The sequence below is a fragment of the Miniopterus natalensis genome, chromosome 2 (assembly GCF_054644295.1).
Source record: "Miniopterus natalensis isolate mMinNat1 chromosome 2, mMinNat1.hap1, whole genome shotgun sequence".
Classification (NCBI taxonomy): Eukaryota; Metazoa; Chordata; class Mammalia; order Chiroptera; family Miniopteridae; genus Miniopterus; species Miniopterus natalensis.
The window spans coordinates 20,301,912-20,320,115 of NC_142082.1; the positions used below are offsets into that span (position 1 = coordinate 20,301,912).

The following is an 18,204-nucleotide window of genomic DNA, read 5'->3' on the forward strand; positions in this document are numbered from 1 at the left end:
TATTTTTTTAATGTTTTTATTGATTTCAGAGCGAGGAAGGGAGAGGGAGATAGAAACATCAATGATGAGATTCATCAATTGGCTTCCTCCTGCACGCCCCCTACTGGGGATCTAGCTCCAAACCTGGGCATGTGCCCTGATTGGGAATCAAACCTTGATCTCCTGGATCATAGGTTGATGCTCAACTGCTGAGCCACACTAGCTGGGCAATGTATACCACTTTGTACAGGGGACTTGAATATCCTCATACTCTGGTGTCCACAAGGGGTCCTAGAACCAATCTCCCATGGCACAACTTAAGTTTTGGGGAGTCAAAAAGTTATATGTGAATTTTTGACTGTGTGGGGTTAGTGTTCCTAACCTCTAGGTATTGAAGGGTCAACTGTATACCACTAATTTAATAAATTAGAAGATGTTTCAGAATAAGTGCTACTATTGAAAGGTATTAAAAAGAGCCCTAGCCAGTTTGGCTCAGTGGTTGGAGCACCAGCCCATGAACTGAAGGGTCCTGGGTTCAAGTGTGGCCAGGGGTGTGTACCTCATCGGCAGGTTTGATCCCTGGCCCTGGTTGGGGCACGTGCAAGAGGCAACCAATCGATGTGTCACACATTGATGTTTCTCTCTCTCACCCTTCCCCTCTTTCTGAAAAGCAACGGAAAAAATATCCTTTGGTGAGGATTAAAAAAAACAGGTGTTAAAATGAAATTAAACTCGACAGTTTTCAGGATCCTCTAAACATTCCCCTGAAATCATAGGCAAAAATGTGTATATGTGATATTCATGGCATTAAAGTATTAAAAATTTTGAATCATTAATATTTTACATGCAGATGGCCTTTGACGGAGCAGCCCAACCCACATATCCAGTGCATAGCAAATCCTATTGGCTTCACCTTCAATCTGTCAGAAAGCCAACCTCCTCTCTCCTGCTCAACTACAACCCTAGAAGTGTATGCCACCATCATCTCTCTCTTAGATTATAATGGTCTCCTTCTTATCACTTTCTCCATTACCATAAATTCTCCATACTAGAGCCAAAGTTATTCTTTTGAAACCCAAGTGTGGCAGACAGACTCTGAGGGTGGCCCCCATGATCCCTGCCTCCCGGTGTTCACATGGTTGTGTGATCCTCTCCCCTTGAGTAAGCAGGACCTGTGACTTGCAACAGAGCATGACAAAGGTGACGGATATATGTGATTACATGAGTTTGTTACATTATGACTTTAGCACACATCTTGCTGGAGTATCTTTCTTCCTTGTTGGCTGTATGGAAGCAGAGCCATGCTGGGGAACCCCATTTGGCAAGGAATTGCAGGCAGCCTTTAGAAGCTAAGGACAATAAAACAATAACAACAAATGAAACAAACAAAAAAACACCTGAAGCTCTCAGACCTACAGGTGCAAAGAACAGAATTCTGCCAACGGCCATGCAGGCAGGGAAGTGGATCCTTTCCTAGTTGAGGCACACGAGTGAGAATTCAGCTCTGGTCATCACCCTGACTGCAACTTGTGAGAGGGCCCAGCTAAGCACTGCCTGGACCCCTCACCCACAGAAACTGAGATAATAAAATGCGTGCTGCTTTAAGTTGCCAAGTGTGTGGAATACTGTTAGGCAGCAAGAGAAAATGCATACATCAGGTCTCAGATCCAGTCAGGCCCTGCTACAACGCTCCAGAAATTTCCTAGGCCCACATGATCTAGCCCCTGACGAAGCCTCCCCTCCCCTCCCCTCCCCTCCCCTCCCCTCCCCTCCCCTCCCCTCCCCTCCCCTCCCCTCCCCTCCCCTCCCCTCCCCTCCCCTCCCCTCCCCATGCACTAGCTTTCTTACTGTTCCAGAGCACGCTAAGGCCTTTGTCCTTGTTGTTCCCAGTCTGAAATGCTCTTCTCAATATGTATCTCTGTGACTCTCTCCCTCTCACACTCAGGTCAAATGTTACCTCCCCAGGCCTTCTATAACCATTAAATTTAAAGCAGCCAGCTATCCCCTCTGACAGCTTAACTTTCTTTGTAGCATTTAGTGGTGCTCAGCATCAGGTATCTGTTCATCATCTGTCTTGTTCACTACTGTTTTTCCAAGTACCTAGAACAGTACCTGGCACACAGAAGAAGCTCCACAAATAGGTGCTGAATGAATGAGGTTCATCTCAAGCAATCTAACCTATAGAAACAGGTGCATGAAGACAGATGACCAAGAATGTTCCCTACAGAATTAAAAATACAGCCCTGGCTGGTGTGGCTCAGTTGGTTGGGTGATGTCCTGTGCACCAAAAGGTTGCCGGTTTGATTACTGATCAGGGTACATGCCAGGGTTGCAGGCTCACTGATAGATGTTTCCCTCTCTCTCTCTTTCTCTCTCTTTCTCTTTCTCTCCCTCCCTCCCCCTTGCTATCTCTCTAAAAATCAATAAAAAGTCTTTTAAAAAATAAAAGGCGTTGTTTAAAAATATATATATATATATAAATTTATTGGAAAATAGGTTATATAAATTATGGTACATAATTTGGTACATTTACTTTACTATGGAATACAATGAGACTGTTAAAAAGAATGAGATGAAATCTCTATGTACTGTTATACAGATATATTTATGATATATTAAGTAGGAAAAGTATGTATGATCACACTTATTAAAAACCCTACAAATAAGAATATATGAATATATATTTGTATATGCATTAATGCTTATAATTGCACAGAAAAAGTTCTAAAAGTCTACATACAAACCTATTAACAATGGCCATTCCTGGTGAGACCAAGAATTGAAGGGATGAAGGAGGAATTTCACTCTATTGTATTTTTGTATTGATTTTCTTTATTATATTACATGGTACTTTTTAATCACAAAAGTGATTTTTTTCTCTTTTAAAAAAAAAATATCTTTATTGATTTCAGAGAGAGGAAGGGAGAGGGAGAGAGAGACAGAAACATCAATGATGAGAGAGTCATTGATCAGCTGCCTCCTGCATGACCCCTGCTGGGGGTCAAGCCAGCAACCCCGGCATGTGCCCTGACCGGGAATCAAACTGTGATCTCCTGGATCATAGGTCGATGCTCAACTGCTGGGCCACACCTTGCCAGGCACAAAGGTGATTTTTTTAAAAGGTAGAAATATGTAAAGAGTAATGAAAAATTCTACCTAGGTCCACCTCTCTCCGTGACTACATCTCCAAGTTCTATATACTGGCATTAGGCAAGCAGGGGAGAGGTGAAGTGGGGGCAGGGCGAGGACTTGTTATAAAATGCAGAATATACTGTCCCAGATATTTCAGGCATTACTGTTTTAATAAGGACCCAGGAGATTCTCAGAATCTCTCAAGTTTGAGAGCCTCTGTTTGAATAGTAGGATATACTGGTGATTTTCATTTTTTTTCTTTGAATTAATTGTATTTAGAAAATTTTCTGCAACGGACAGGCATTTCTGTGTTAAACAAAGGGACTGCTTTGCAAAACTCCCTCAAAGTACTTAAGGTTTTCCAGTTGCTTTTGTATATACAATCTAATTTGAGACTAGCAACAATGCTGACGTGTAGGGCAGGGATTACTATGTCTATTTTAGAGATGAGGAAACTGAGGCTCATGGAGCTTGACTAACTTGGTCACGGTTTTAAGGCTAATGAATTATGATGTTGGAGCAAAGCCCTGGGTTTGCTAGTTTCTATCCCAGTAATTTTTTTAAAAAAATATATCTTTATTGATTTCAGAGAGAGGGAGGGAGAGAGAGAGAGAGATAGAAACATCAATGGTGAGAGAGTCGTCATTGATTGGCTGCTTCCTGCACGCCTATCCCAGTAAATTTTTACTTTTACTATTTTGCCTTTACTAGGTTTTTTAAATCTATTTTACTTAACAAGTAAAACATAATTCAAACAGAAAATGACCAATGTCCCTTCTCCTTTTTATGACTGATCATAAGACAAAGTTTATGTGCATTTTATTACTACCACTTCCTACAGCTATTTCATTGCTTAAGAAGTGCCAAATTGTCAACTTGGGAACTTTCAAGAGTCTGCCATGAATCCCCAAACATTCTATCCCCGCTGAAACATCTGAGAGGCACAGGCCTGGTCTAGGATCCATGCCACCAGTGCCCCTGTCTCACATTACCTTCTTAATGCTCCTTTTGGTCATGAGGCCCCAGCCTCTCCGCTCCGTTTTAATGATTTCTGCATCCGGATAGAGCCTCTTTGTGAAGCACTGGTTCTGGCAACGATCTCCAGCTGGGCACACCTGTGGGTGACACTCATACTGCAGCATTCTGTTCAGACACTCTGATTCCAAGCCGCAGGGGTTTTCATCAGCTGGCTTGCAGTTACAGCGGGGAATCTCTGACAGATCCGCAACCTGGATCTGTACCTTTCCTATGACTTTGTTAGCCTAGAAAACAAAATCACAAATGAAAGAGAGGAATTTAAACAGAACATCAGAAACATTCATGCTGTTCTTGGCTCTGTTACTGCTCTGCAGCGTGACTCTGAGAAAGGCTCCTTATTGTAATTGTAATTTCCCCACAAATAAGCTAAGAATAGGAACTGCCTCTCCTTATTGACAAAAATATCAAAAACTGATGTGAATTCTCACTTATCTGTCCTGTGTATTTCTCATTCTACTATTTTTTTTTTTTAATTATATCTTTATTGATTTCAGAGAGAGGAGAGGGAGAGAGAGAGAGAGAAACATCAATGATGAGAGTCATTGATCGCCTGCCTCCTGCAAACCTTGACAGGGGATCGAGCCCGCAACCTGGGCATGTGCCCTGACCGGGAATCGAACCCCAATCGCCTGGATCCTAGGTCGACGCTCAACCACTGAGCCACGCCCGGCCGGGCTCATTCTACTATTGACGGCAATTTCACTACTGAAAACAACTGTGGGTTGTCTAGATAAAAGGGGCAAATATCTCCATTCTTATTTGGTAGCAGGATAACTGGGCAGAGTGCGAACAGGATTTCCCATCAAATGTGGCGCTCCTAGGTGCCAGAGGGTTTATCAAAGACCTCATCCCACAGCTCCTGCCCCCAGCTCCCTCACTCCCATCTGACTTTGACACTGCCAATAAAAGCTCTGTGTTTTATAGAAGACTGGGCGGAAATTAGCAAAAGTTTTCACAAGTCAAAACGGGCCTTCTAACTACTGAGAGAGCACTGCACTTCATCTTGCCCGTCAAATACCAATCTTTCACCGGTAAAAACTCACTTTGATGTGTTTGTAAGGAGGAGGTTTTCTTGAGTTTTTTTCAATCTCTAGTGCTTCTTTACTTTCTCTTTGTGCTTTCAATTCCTGGAAACGTTTTGCGGCTTCTTCCAGAGCTGCCAATAAGAACAAACAAAGTATATAAATGCCAAAAAACAAACAAACAAAAACCGTTAGGAGAGTAGTTTTACTCTGCCTCCCCAATGCACTGAATCAGGCCAATTTTTTCTTTTTAAAATCATTTCTGGAAATAACCACTTACCACCAGGGTAGGGTAACACTGAAATAGGATATGACTCACTTTTGGCTGAACATTGCTCTGTGCGAGCTGCTGCCTCAAAGATGAGGTTCTACTTCAATGATCAGAGGCTTCCACGTGAACCCACGGGAAGCTCTGTACCTTGTACTAGACTTAAATTCACTTTATTCTCACCCAGAAAGCCAAACTTTCTGGTAACTTGTTGCAAAAACAATTGTAAGGCTCCTCATGGGGAGTTCTACTGCTCTTCTGTGGTAAAGGAACATCACTTGACTAAGAACACTATTCCCAGAAAAACCTCTTTATCTAGAAAGATCACTGAAGAAACTCCTTTCACATACACAGCAGAGAGCCTACTATACTGAAAATGTATTTTTCTAAATGATTAGGTTCTGATATGGTTCCAATGGGATTAGAAACGCATGGATGTTGGATCATAAAGCCTAGTGAAAATTCTCTAGAGTTCCAGGAACATGTCATATGCAAGTGGGAAGATGTTGAGAAATCAACACTGGAGCCTTAGTTTCGGGCCACTATAAACATCATCCAACTTACCTTTTTTGAAGGTCTTGTTAATACTAGTCTGCCCCTCAGCAAAGCTTTTGTCTCCTTCAACATAAGGGAACACTCTGCCCTGGTGCACCCAATAGTAGTCATGAGAACCAAAGAAGAACACAGGGAAGTCCCCCAAGTCATGCTTAAGGCCCTGGATGTTCAGTGGCACAGACCTGGGATTGCAGATCTCTGCTGGCCACCATCTGAAAACAAAAACAATTTTAGACCAAGGGGATGAAAATCACACTATTCTTTACATAGCTGGCAGGACTGAAAAAAGGTTTTGTACTTTGCAGCTTTAATTCAGACTCTAGAGACACAAAATACCTTGTTTATCTTTAATCCTGCTCAAACCACACAGCATTTAAAATCATATTGATTAATGAATTTATTAATGAAATACTGAACATAGACTAAACAAACTAGGCCCTAAACACCCAATCTAGTTTCCTTCTTTAAATATAAAATATTAATATTTATAACAGAATATGTATCATGAAATATAAACTATAAAGCATAATGAAATAATTTTAAGAATTAGAATTCACCAATATCACAGTTTACCAATATCAAATTTCTATCCTAGAAAAGGCATATTTTTTCCAAACTTGGTATTCTTAAAACCAACATTGTCCTAGGCATAAAAGCTTATTACTAGTAGTCAAGGGGCTCGCTTGAAAATAAACTGATACTAAAGAATAGCCACTCCCCTTTGAATTAGCATTTTCTGACCTTCTAATCACCCAGGGTAAATACTTTTTGGTCAAATGTACTAGGTTTCTATCAGTGTGTATTTCAGAATCTAGTTCATCTTGGATCATAATAAACATGGACTTTGGGTCAGAATGAAACAGAACTGTTTCATGCCATAATGACTGAAACCACAGCAATCACTAAATGAAACCATCTGTAAAGCGCATGTGACAACTTCCAGCATCTGGGCAAGTCAGAAACTGAAAGGTGAAGCTTTTGTAGTGTGTAAAACCATCAATGTGAACAGTAAACACACAAAAACTTAAACTTTTTCAGTCACTTATTTTATAGGTGCCTAATAATACCACTGACTTAATGAGTAATTGTATTATTTAGAAGATAAATGACAGCATGGCCACACTCTCAGGGTTATAGTGCAGAATTTGAATATGCTTCATCTAAAAGGTATCTGCTGTCCATCTAAAAATTAATGAAAAACGTGGGTAAGAACCTGTGCTCAAATTGTTCAAACAAAACCAACCACCATTTTGTGTAATCAGTGTTTGGTTTCCCTCAAAGTGGGCTAGGAAATGGCTATTTCTAAACCATTTTAAGGCAGTAAGTATGTACACGATGACTGCATTCATGGGGTCAGGAAGAGGCACACTTTCTGCCAGGAGCTGTTCCAGGTCCTCATATTTCCCCCAGGAAGCTCCACACTGGAGCAACTAGTCATTGAAAAGAAACAGCTTCATGTGGCCCAGCTGGGCCTGACTGGAAAAAATACATTAAGATTTAGTTCATGGATGGAAGTCTTTGCAGAACATACAGGAAGAACCTGACCTGCATATAAAACCTCCCTGGGATGTGAACTGGAGCACTGCTTTGGGCTTCTTTAAATGCAATATGATTAAAACTTAAGCATTTAAGTTAAGGCAAAGATATTTCACATTTATAACATCTTTAAAAAGGATGTATGTAATGTACAGCATGGTGACTATAGTTAATAGTACCGTATTATGTATCTGAAAGTTGCTAAGAGAGTAGATTTAGAAAGCTCTCATCACAAGAGAAGAAAATTGTAACTATGTCTGATGATAAATGTTGACTAGACTTTTTGTGATCATTTTGCAATACTATATACAAATACTGAATCAATATGTTGTACAGCTGAAACTAACATGTCAACTATGGCTCAAAAAAGAGCCCCCCAAGATTAAATAAAAAGAAAATATTCTGAAATTTATTTGAAGAGCTAAAGTTTCTTATACTGTTTTAGATATTTCTTATCCAGGATGTCTATCTATTAATTGTCAAACCCATGACCCTCCTCACCCCAAAAGATATATATTTTTAATTATAAAAGCAGTGTGTTTCTTTTAAAAATAAAACAATGCACAAGTGTATAACAGAAAAACTGAAAATGCCTCTCCTTATAATCTCATGCCTCAGACCATTAATATTAGACGTATTTCTTTCCAGGTATTAGAAACATATTGTATCTAGATCTACAGTTTTAAAAAATTGTATAAATACATGGAAAGATAATGTACATACTGTTTAACATGTTTTCTAAATTCAACTATGTATCATGGATATCTTCCCACGTCACTACACAGACTCGCATTATTCTTTTATTGGCTTCAAGGTATTCTACAATATGGATAGACTACAATTTATTTGGCAAATCCCTTGTGGACTGAGCATTTGGGTTATTTCAAATAATTCTGCAACAAACACCTTAATACATACATTTTTGCCTGCTTGTCCAATATTTTTTCATTAGATAAATTTCTTGAAAGGGCAGTGCTAGGTCAAGGAGTATACACAGTTAAAATTTTAAAACGTGATGCCAGACCGCCTCATGGGGAGCACCCGTTTCCCCATGCCCTCCCTAGCCATAAAATTATTACTCTCTTAAATTTTGCCAGTCTGTTCTGGGGTGGGGGGTTCTCTTTGTATTTAATGAACATTTATTTTTTAGTGAAGCTGGGCATTGTTTACATGTTTATTTTCCATTTGCTATTCTTTTGCAAGCTAGCTCTTTCACTTTATTCCTTTTTTCCTAGGTATTTGTCTTTTCTTATTGAAAGTAGAAAAGTAAACACTTTCCCCTGGCTTGACATTTGCTTTTAAAAACTTTACAATATTGTTTTCCATACAGTAGAAAATTTTTTATGTATTCAAACTGTCAATTTTTTTAGGACTTGGAGATTTCCTGTCATATCTTAAAAAAAACTAATGTGTGTGGGGGGGTATCTCAACCTTAATGCCACTTATCTCAGCTAAAAAACAAAGTTTTAAAAATTAAACAGGTAAGCAAGCAGCATATTTAAAACAGAAAACAAAATAGCCCTTGCTAAAATAAATTTCAGTATGTTTGAAATTCTCTAGAAATATATTTTACTTAGGATTCTAATAGAAAAGCAGAATTCTATTGTGTTCTCTTGAATAGTATCTATTTTCTTAGTAAAACAATAAAAATATGCCTCAAAATGCAGAATGTAGAGTTTTAAAAATATATCACTATTCCTGTTCAATGAAGGCTTGTTAAAGGAGAGTTTTATTAAAATAATGGTAACACACATACTTCTTACTCTCTTAAGAGCTAAAGGCTCTTAATGAAACAACTTCTCTCTTTAAATCCTAAAAAGCTCTCTCTTTGCATACAGGTTAGAGCTTTTAGCTAGAACTAAGATGGACCAGGTTAAGGGGCAAAGAGAGCTATTTTGGCCAGGAAAAAACTCTTGATTTTATTAGAAATCACAAGTCAATATAAGGCTAATTAGAGTGCAAAGACAACATCTTCCCCATTACATACATAAGAATTCTTATTCCAAAATCTAGGAGTACATAGTTCATTAGTATAAAACAACGTTTGGAACTTAAAAGCAAATGTCAACCAACCAATCAAAAAATAAAAATAAATCCACAACTAACCTTTCCATCCTCTAAAAATCCAGACTCAAAATGTTTCTTCTCTCTCTTTTTAAAGGAGGGAGCTCTGCTCTTCTACCTGTCTGCTAGCCAGTTTGTACACAGATTATGAACCTAGGTCTGAACAATGACTGAACACTTCCTCTTTGTCCTTGGAAAAACTTGCCTGTAATTTCCCAATTTGACCCAAACAATCTGCTTGTAATGTAGTTTCTTGCCAGCTTTACAGTCATTACAGTTCCAGCAGCCGTCTGGCATTTCTATGCTCAGGCATTCTGGGTGGAAGGAAGCTGGGCACGACTCGCAGCAGAGCAATCTTCCACCTTGAAACAAATAAACAGTCTTAATAACTAGAAAAGAGGGAAGAGAGAAAGAAAGAAAAAGGAGAAAGTTATCTTTTAAGTGCATTAAATCAGATTCAAACAGGGGGAAATAACAAAGGATGGAGTCATATCTATGGTGATGGATTAAAATAGAAAGCAAATGAACAGATTTAGCGTCTTCTCTTTTCAGGGCTTCAGTGGCCAGAAACTTGGCTTTTGAACAGTAAGAGAAACAGGACTGTACTCTTCACCCCTGTAAAATGCGGGCTGTTGAGCTATCAGTTTAGCAGGCGGCTAAAACTCTTAATATAGGACAAAATAGGGGAATCAACTTTTTAATCGAGTAAATCTGAGAGCAGATTTTCAAAGAAATATGTAGCAACTTACTTTCTTTTCTCCTTGAGAGGTAAGAAAGCAAATAATGGTCACCTTTGTATTTTAATCCAGTGCCATAGTCGACCAAATCCCTTTATAATAAAATTAGCAAGAATGAAAATAGGCAATAGGTTGATCAGTACTTTTGTCTTCCCATAAAAGGATACAAAAAAGCAAAAGGATTGCACTTGCTCAAGTTAGTGATTACAGACATCATCATTACCTTTTCAGTGAAAATAAACAAAGTCAAACAGGCTATAGAGCAGTGGTTTACAATGTTTTCATCACCAAGGATCTCCTTCCCTTCCCTTCATGAACCCACATGATCAGCCAAAAACAAACCCCTTACATTTTAAAAGTAACATTTTTCCTGTTTTTATTAACCAAAGAAATATGTAACTGCCAATCAGAGCTTCTGAATCCAATAACAAAACTAGCATCATCATACTGAATTGTTTAATATTAAGCACAGTTCAAAAGTTCTGTTTACATAAGTTTTTTCTGACTTCACATTGAGAACCACTGCTTTATAGCATAAAATTAAGTAAATATCAGTGTAGAATGAAGTACCACAAGTGAGGAGATCCCTTCAACTCCCCTAAGCAAAATCCTCTTCTTAAAATTACACAGAATGATCTCTGGATTAAGACCAAAACAGGTGCAGCAAACAAAACAAAATAATATTACTAAATGCAAAGAAATGAGAAAGATTTGGGGGCGGGGAGAGGAGAGTCAGTATTTCTAATAGGTATTTCAACAAGTAACAGAGAAGGACGTCAACCACTGAAGATGAAATATGATAAAGACATTTACTACAAAAAAAATTCATCTTCCCATTGGAAAATCAGGTCTATAACCCACAGAACACTAAGATTTTATTAAAGTCTCATTAGCTAAAGGTTAGGAGCCCTCTATACAACTTTATCAAATCACATGCTCCAACCTTTTGAGGGTTTGCTTTTAATTTTCCAGAAAATCTTATCTTACTGCAGACTTTCAAACTTCTAACTGATTAACATAAAAACAAAAAGAAAATCCATATAGAATCAGTGATGAATTAAATTACTATATTTCCTCTGCTTAAAAGCTTTTCTTCAATCATTGGGATTTTTTCCTTTGTCTGCAAACCTCAATATGGATTAATGGTTCCAATTCCCCAACCCAGAGATTAGCTGTCTGAGTGTTCTTAGCCTAGGTAAGAAATTCTTCTGTAAGTTTAAACTAAAATGAGAAAATCCATTTTTTCCAACAGAAAGAAATGACCAACAGGGAGAGCAGCCTTTGCATATAGCTTTTAGAGGGCATGTGATTATTAGAGCTGATGAGGAAAAGTAAGGCTGGCCATTTTTAACATTACGGGGTAGTCCTGAATTTTAAGTCTTATTTCAGAGGAAATACAGACTGAGAATCATCAGTGAAAATCACCATGATTTTTTGACCAAAAAACCCCCCCAAAACACAAGGGAAATAGAAAAATAAAAATATGAATGATCCACCTTGGTGCTATGCAAGAAAACTGCTTTAGGATGCAAGAAAAGATGTGGTTCAAGCTAAGCAAACAGAGGGCTCAAAATAATTTCAATTTATGTCAAGGTCAAAACTGAGTACTGAAAACGAAGTAAGCAACAATTGAATTAATCTAATTTTAATGGCACCAACAGGAAAATAAGGCATTTCCTAAAATGCTTCGGGTAGTCTAATTTTATTGCATTAATGGTTAGTCAGGCCTATGCCTATCTTTGTTTTGGAAGTAGGTGGTGTCACCAGTAAGGTGACATACTGTGGACTTCAATGAAAAACAAACAAAAAAACCTAATACCTCTCCAACCTACTTCTCCAGGTTCTAATCAGCTTGCTTAGTTATACTTTCTTTTAGGCAAGGGTTGCCACTTAAGGATTCTGACAAAGAACAAAGATATATCAAGCAGGCAACACAAAGAAAAAAAAAGAGGCACATTTCCAATGTGTATGCAATATGTTAGGTATGAATTAATTTTTCTTTAAAGAATCCGAACCTAGCCCCAGATCATAATGGGAATGCATTCAGGAAAGGCTTTCATCTTCCAGATTATTTATTTTACCCGCTGAGATAGTAACTTCCCAAATAATACATTATAGTTAAACCACTTTTTACCTTTATTACAGGTAAACTATGCAAAGCTAAACACAAGATTTTTTTCCCCACAGACTAAATTAACTGGGAGAATATAAATAAACATTTAGCTCCTGATTCTCTGTGGATAAATTATCCATAAGCAATTCTTCAGCTCAGCTGGGCTGCCTTTCAATATCCAGTATTTAGGGCATCCTTCTCAGCTGCCCACCAATGTATCCTAAGAGAAGGGCAACTAGTTTTCATAGCAACTGAACAAAAACATTTAAGAAACAAAACGACAGAATGTATTCTAAACTCAAATCTTTAAGTATCAGTATCCTGGTTTCCCTCTATTTAACAACTATTTAGTTGAAAGTTAGTAACAAATTATATTGTGTCTATTCTACTCTAACATGAAAGTTAGTTCTACATCAGGCAAAGGAGAGAGAGCCCTTAGAATATTTCTCTCTGTTAAGCAAAATCCAAGTCTTTCAATTTTAATAACCCATAGATATATGGAGTGTGTGAGAATTTATTCAAGGAGAAGAGTAGGTAAAAATTTTTAATAAATGGAATTATTTTAAGCCCTTTTTAATAATTTTTGCAGCCATATGAAGACAGTCACAACCACCAAGGTAGAATTTATCAAAAGCAACAGATGGTGCTTGACAGGCATACATTTCCCCCCTTCATTTAAAAAGAAAGAAAAAAAAAGGAAATGCAAAAATAAAAGCAAGAGATAAACTATTTTGATTATTACCTTTCTCATATTTCTTTTTGGAAGCTGACGAAGAAGGAATCATAGGTAATTTCATCAACTCTGCACGATTTGATTCATTCAGTAGATAGTGGGACTTATAGGCATATGAACTGAACATGGGGTCTGAATGGTCCTGAACTATCAGCCCTATACGAAACAAACAGAAAGAGATGAGCTGCAATGAAACTACCCATGATTCCATGAGGAGAAAAAATAAACCAGCACCTATTGAGTAGCTGCGCTTAAAGTTGGGAGGAAAAAAGAAAGTATGAAGAAAAAGAAAGATCTGACAGGAAAAGCTTTCTATAGTTATTAAAGGGAGTTTAAGACACTCAATGCCTTGTCCCTATACAGAAACCTATATACCCAGAAGAACACTCCAAATTAATCTGAAGATGTAAACTGCATTTGACACCATATGGAAAGCTCTCTATGGAAAATAAAACCGCATTCCTTAATACTTAGAAGTACCATGATGACAACCCAGAGAACAAAATACAGTACCACTTAACTGCTAGAAATAAGAATTATTACATAACATAGTAAGCCCTGATCTACCTTTAATGTACCAAGTAGCACTTAAAGGAAGAAGTGAGTTTCTCCTTGTCTCTATTCATGTCTTGAGATACTCAAGCAGATGCCAGCTTTCTCTGCCACAGAAGAAAGCTTTTCTCTATCAGCACAATATATGATTTTAAAGGGGGCATACTTCGTTGAACTTTACTAGGTAATACAAACCATTTAATTTTTTTCTCTGCTGTGATATAAAGTGAGTACCAACTTAAGGGTTTAAAACACACACACAGTCTTTTTGATCTACCAATACAGCTATCCTATTTGTAGGAAAACATAAGATCTGCTCTAACCCACCTATGACATCCACTTCTTCTCTCCCTTCCATTCCCTTTCCCCTAGTTAAGTTCATAACATAGTGAAAGGCCACTCCTAAACCTAGGGAACTGTGAGACCAGGGGAAATTTCTCTATTTGGTTACTGGTCAGTTTATAATGACCTAGGACTTTATAATACAAACCATGACAGCAGTTTCATAGAGATCATTTTGAGAAAAGGAAAGAGTTTTGTTTTTAAAGTGGATACCATTTACTTTTTCTGTGGATCTTATCTTCATTTGGTGCTAGCCTACACTGAGATATTTGAGAAATACCTTGATTCAGATGACAGAATAGAGCTTGAAATTGCTAATTGGTAATAAAAGTCATATAATGTGTCAAGTGAATTTCATACATTTAATAGAGAAAACTAGTGTAGTATAAAAAACATGGGTTTTGAAGTAAGAAAGATCAGGTACACATGCTGGTCCCTCTATTTAACAACTTGTGTTACCTCCAGGTAAATTACTTCATCTGGGCTTCTGCATTCTCATGCACATAAAATACGGAAATAACTTCTTGGGGCAACTGTGGCAATTCATTCAGATAGTATCTAGTGGAGTTTGATTTATAGATGCAAAATAAATTTCTATTATTATTAAAATTAAAAGAAAACCCTAATCTAACTTCTCCATTTAAAATTACGATTACAAAGAAAGGCACAGATGTTAGCTAACTATTATTTTACACCGCCCTCCAGACGAAAGATGCTGAGTAATACACAGGGGTGGGCAAAGTAGGTTTACAGTTGTGAGTGTGAGAAACAGAGTTTATTCTTGTATTATTATTTATTAACTATTGTATTATGTAAACCTACTTTTGCCCACCCCTGTACGCTACACTGAAATATGACCGAACACTTCCTATGTACCATGAGGAGGGTAAGGGAGGAACAATGTTCCTCTAAACCTTGAAACATTTCTAAAAATATTTCTAGATAGCTGTGTCCTTAAAAATTAGCTTACTGATTGTAAACAAGCAATAACCAAGAACTAAGAAAAATCCTCTCAGAGGAGGGAAAAACTGTATGAGGCAAGAAACAAAACAAACAAGCTAAGTTTTCTAAGAGCAAAACATAAATAATTATTAAAGTACTCCTTTTAATATGTGAATTTATTACAATTAGGCCTCTTTTAAAAAACAGAGACCTCTACTACAAATAATGAATAAAGAATACATATTATTGCCTGGCCAGCTTGGCTCAGTGGTTGAGCATCGTCCTAGAATCCAGGAGATCACGGTTCGATTCCTGGTCAGGCACATGCCCGAGTTTCGGGCTCGATCTCCAGTGAGAGGCATGCAGGGGGCAGCCGATCAATGACTCTCTCATCACTGATGTTTCTCTCTCTCTCCTCCTCTCCCTGAAATCAACAAAGATATTTTTTTAAAAAAAGAACACATATTACATATTATTTATTTCTGAAAAACTTTTAAGCCTTCTCAAATCCCAACATCTGATCTATTTTGAATAAGTTTCTGTAAAATTCTGGAAATAAAAATGAAAGTTTCTGTTTACTGGACAAAGCTTCATTTAAAATACTTGGAAATTAAATAATCTTGCTTAAATAGGCATTTAAATGTAGTAAATCTTTAGAATAATTGCTAAATTGATAAGATGCAAATATAGATCCTAGTGTTAAAACATGGGTTTTTCCCTGTTTCCATTATCTCAAGCCCTTAATCAAAGCATGTAAGTTAAACTTAACAACATGGCTAGATTTTCTACAAAATTAGGTTCCTTGACAATGGGCCATTTTCTACCTATTTTAAATTGAAAATACCTGTTCTCAATTATTGAATGAAATAGAGCCAAAGAAAATATTGGTTAATATATTGATGGTACTTGACTGATTCAGAATGTATTCCAAAGTCAGTCAACTTGAGTGTTAGTAACTTAATATTTTAAATGTTGGCTCAGTTATACATGCACACATGCAAACAGAAACACAAATGCACCCCCCCCCCCCCAGTAAAAGTGAGTAAAAGTGCCTAGAATGGTAGAATAAAATATTAACAAAGTGATAGAAACTTTATGTTCTCATCAACACTCATCTGTCAAAAGGCCTCTAAAGCTAGCCACTCAATTGGTTAAGTCAGTATTTCCATCCTATCATTACTTTCTTAGGAATGGGGAGATGGAAAAGACATTTGAGGCAACTTTATTTCTTTTGAGTGTTTGATTTATTTCAGTCACCTGTTACAATGTGGCATGAAACATTTCAGACCTACTTCTCCATGTACCAGCCAGGTTTCAGAGCAGGATACAAATATATAATTGTTCTAGTGAAGAAAGACACAATGCTTCCCCTCTAATGGCAGACAGTCCCAAGTGCTTACAAAACTCTGGCATACTGAAAGCAGTATATACAATGGACCCAGCTGGTTGTTACAAAAAGGACTACCATTTATTAAACTTTTACTGCCTACTTCCTCTTATTATTTTAAAAATAGAGATACAAAAGTAAAACAACTGAAGATCTATCATACTACCCAAATTCTATTAAAAAAATATCATACTTTCACCAAATTAACTGTCTCCTAAAGCAAAAAGATGAATACTCTGTATCATATTCGACTAAAGAAGTTCTATTTTATATTTATCACGAACTCAAGCTCACTGACCCCGAGGGACACAATATTGTTTTTAGTTGATCAATCTCTTGGCATACCTAAATATCAACAGCCTGCACTTCTGGCTCTTAACTACCACCACCACATATGTTGCCTTGGCTGTATCCCATCCAGCCTTCCTCAATGCCAGACCAAAACATGATAAAATATGACATAAATGACTAAAAAGTAAATGTGCTCATTTTGCCTTCTAAGTGAAATCTCAATCAGTTGCAAGCTCTGGATTAACGAGTATGACACACGAAGTGTGTACTTCGAATGGAACAATTGTTTGCAGAAGGAAATAGATTCATTTTTTGATGCTCCAAATAGAAATGCTAAGAACTTATGTGTAATTCTAAGTTATTAAAAATGCAGACGTTAGCTTAATTTATCGAAGAATTAATATTCTAACAGTTTCAATGTCTAATGATATAAAAGGGACTAGTTACTGGTTACTGGAAGTGTTAATCTCTCTTGGAAATATTATTGAAACTCTATATTTTAATGCCAATGAACTCAGAAAGAACAAAAGAGAGAGGACTGAGACTCACCTCTTGCACAAACGAAACAAAAGCCTACATTTACAGCAGAGGACGAATTACTGCTCCGTTTGGAATGATTACTACAGATGAGAATGTAGGAGGACACAAATATGCTTCCAGCAGCGACGCAAGCATCTCCAGAGTGATAGGCTATCGGACATCTCAAACACCTCATCATGCGACCTGTTTAAGGACAAGTCAAAAATGAATGTAGGTAATAAGGCATCAGCTGAATATATAAAATGAAATTTTTGGAGTTGGGTTCTTTTTAGTTCCCATGTGATGCTCATTATATTAAGATAAATATATTTTCTCCACTAGTTTGGCCCTGTCACTCCTATGCTATACGGATGCTCATTATATTAAGATAAATATATTTTCTCCACTAGTTTGGCCCTGTCACTCCTATGCTATACGGCCCCTAAATGGAGCACCCATCTAGAGAGCAAAGAAAAATTTGTCTGCTCCAATGCTGGAGAGATGGTGGCCTCCAATATGGCACCTGTTTAAAGAATTTTCAAGGGTAATTTTGAACATACAGAATTTTCTTCTCAGGGTCTGAATGAGAATCGGATCTACTTATTATGCTATCTACAGTGGCTGAGCTTATATGTCTAAAGAAAAACAGAGGGAGAATGCCTGATGTTCTTTATAATAATATGCTTATTATTTGCTACTGAACATAAAAGGAAAAACCTTGTCCCCTTCCTTAGCTCTGTTTTACCTTTACTTGCTTTGTAGATATCTTTCTCCATCGAGCAGGCAGAGCAGCAGTGCTGGGGACAGCGGAATCCTTTTGATTCAAAGATGGCAGTGGGGAATTTGCGGACACAGGCTTCATGATAAAACTTCCCACAAGCACCAACAGAGCAGCGCTTCACATCTGTACCAGACACCTTACATGAAAAACAGGGGTGCTGTCCTGGAAAGTTGGTGAGGAACACAGATTTAATAAAAGCTGATTAAAGCATAT

General features: G+C 37.5%; 1 protein-coding gene across 4 annotated transcripts in view; it reads right to left on the minus strand.

Annotated features, from left to right (window-relative positions):
* NSD3 (nuclear receptor binding SET domain protein 3) overlaps positions 1–18,204 on the minus strand; it is a 94,354-nt gene that overhangs the window by 14,290 nt on the left and 61,860 nt on the right. The window contains exons 13-19 of one of the 4 annotated variants that reach the window (XM_016210457.2): positions 17,956–18,153; positions 17,241–17,414; positions 13,187–13,333; positions 9,800–9,983; positions 6,004–6,206; positions 5,193–5,305; positions 4,104–4,373 (exon numbers count right to left, since the gene is read on the minus strand). In XM_016210457.2, the coding sequence (XP_016065943.1) occupies positions 4,104–4,373; positions 5,193–5,305; positions 6,004–6,206; positions 9,800–9,983; positions 13,187–13,333; positions 17,241–17,414; positions 17,956–18,153 (1,289 nt within the window). The remainder of the gene's footprint in view (positions 1–4,103; positions 4,374–5,192; positions 5,306–6,003; positions 6,207–9,799; positions 9,984–13,186; positions 13,334–17,240; positions 17,415–17,955; positions 18,154–18,204) is intronic. The other 3 variants (XM_016210464.2, XM_016210472.2, XM_016210480.2) reach the window with 3 other exon arrangements.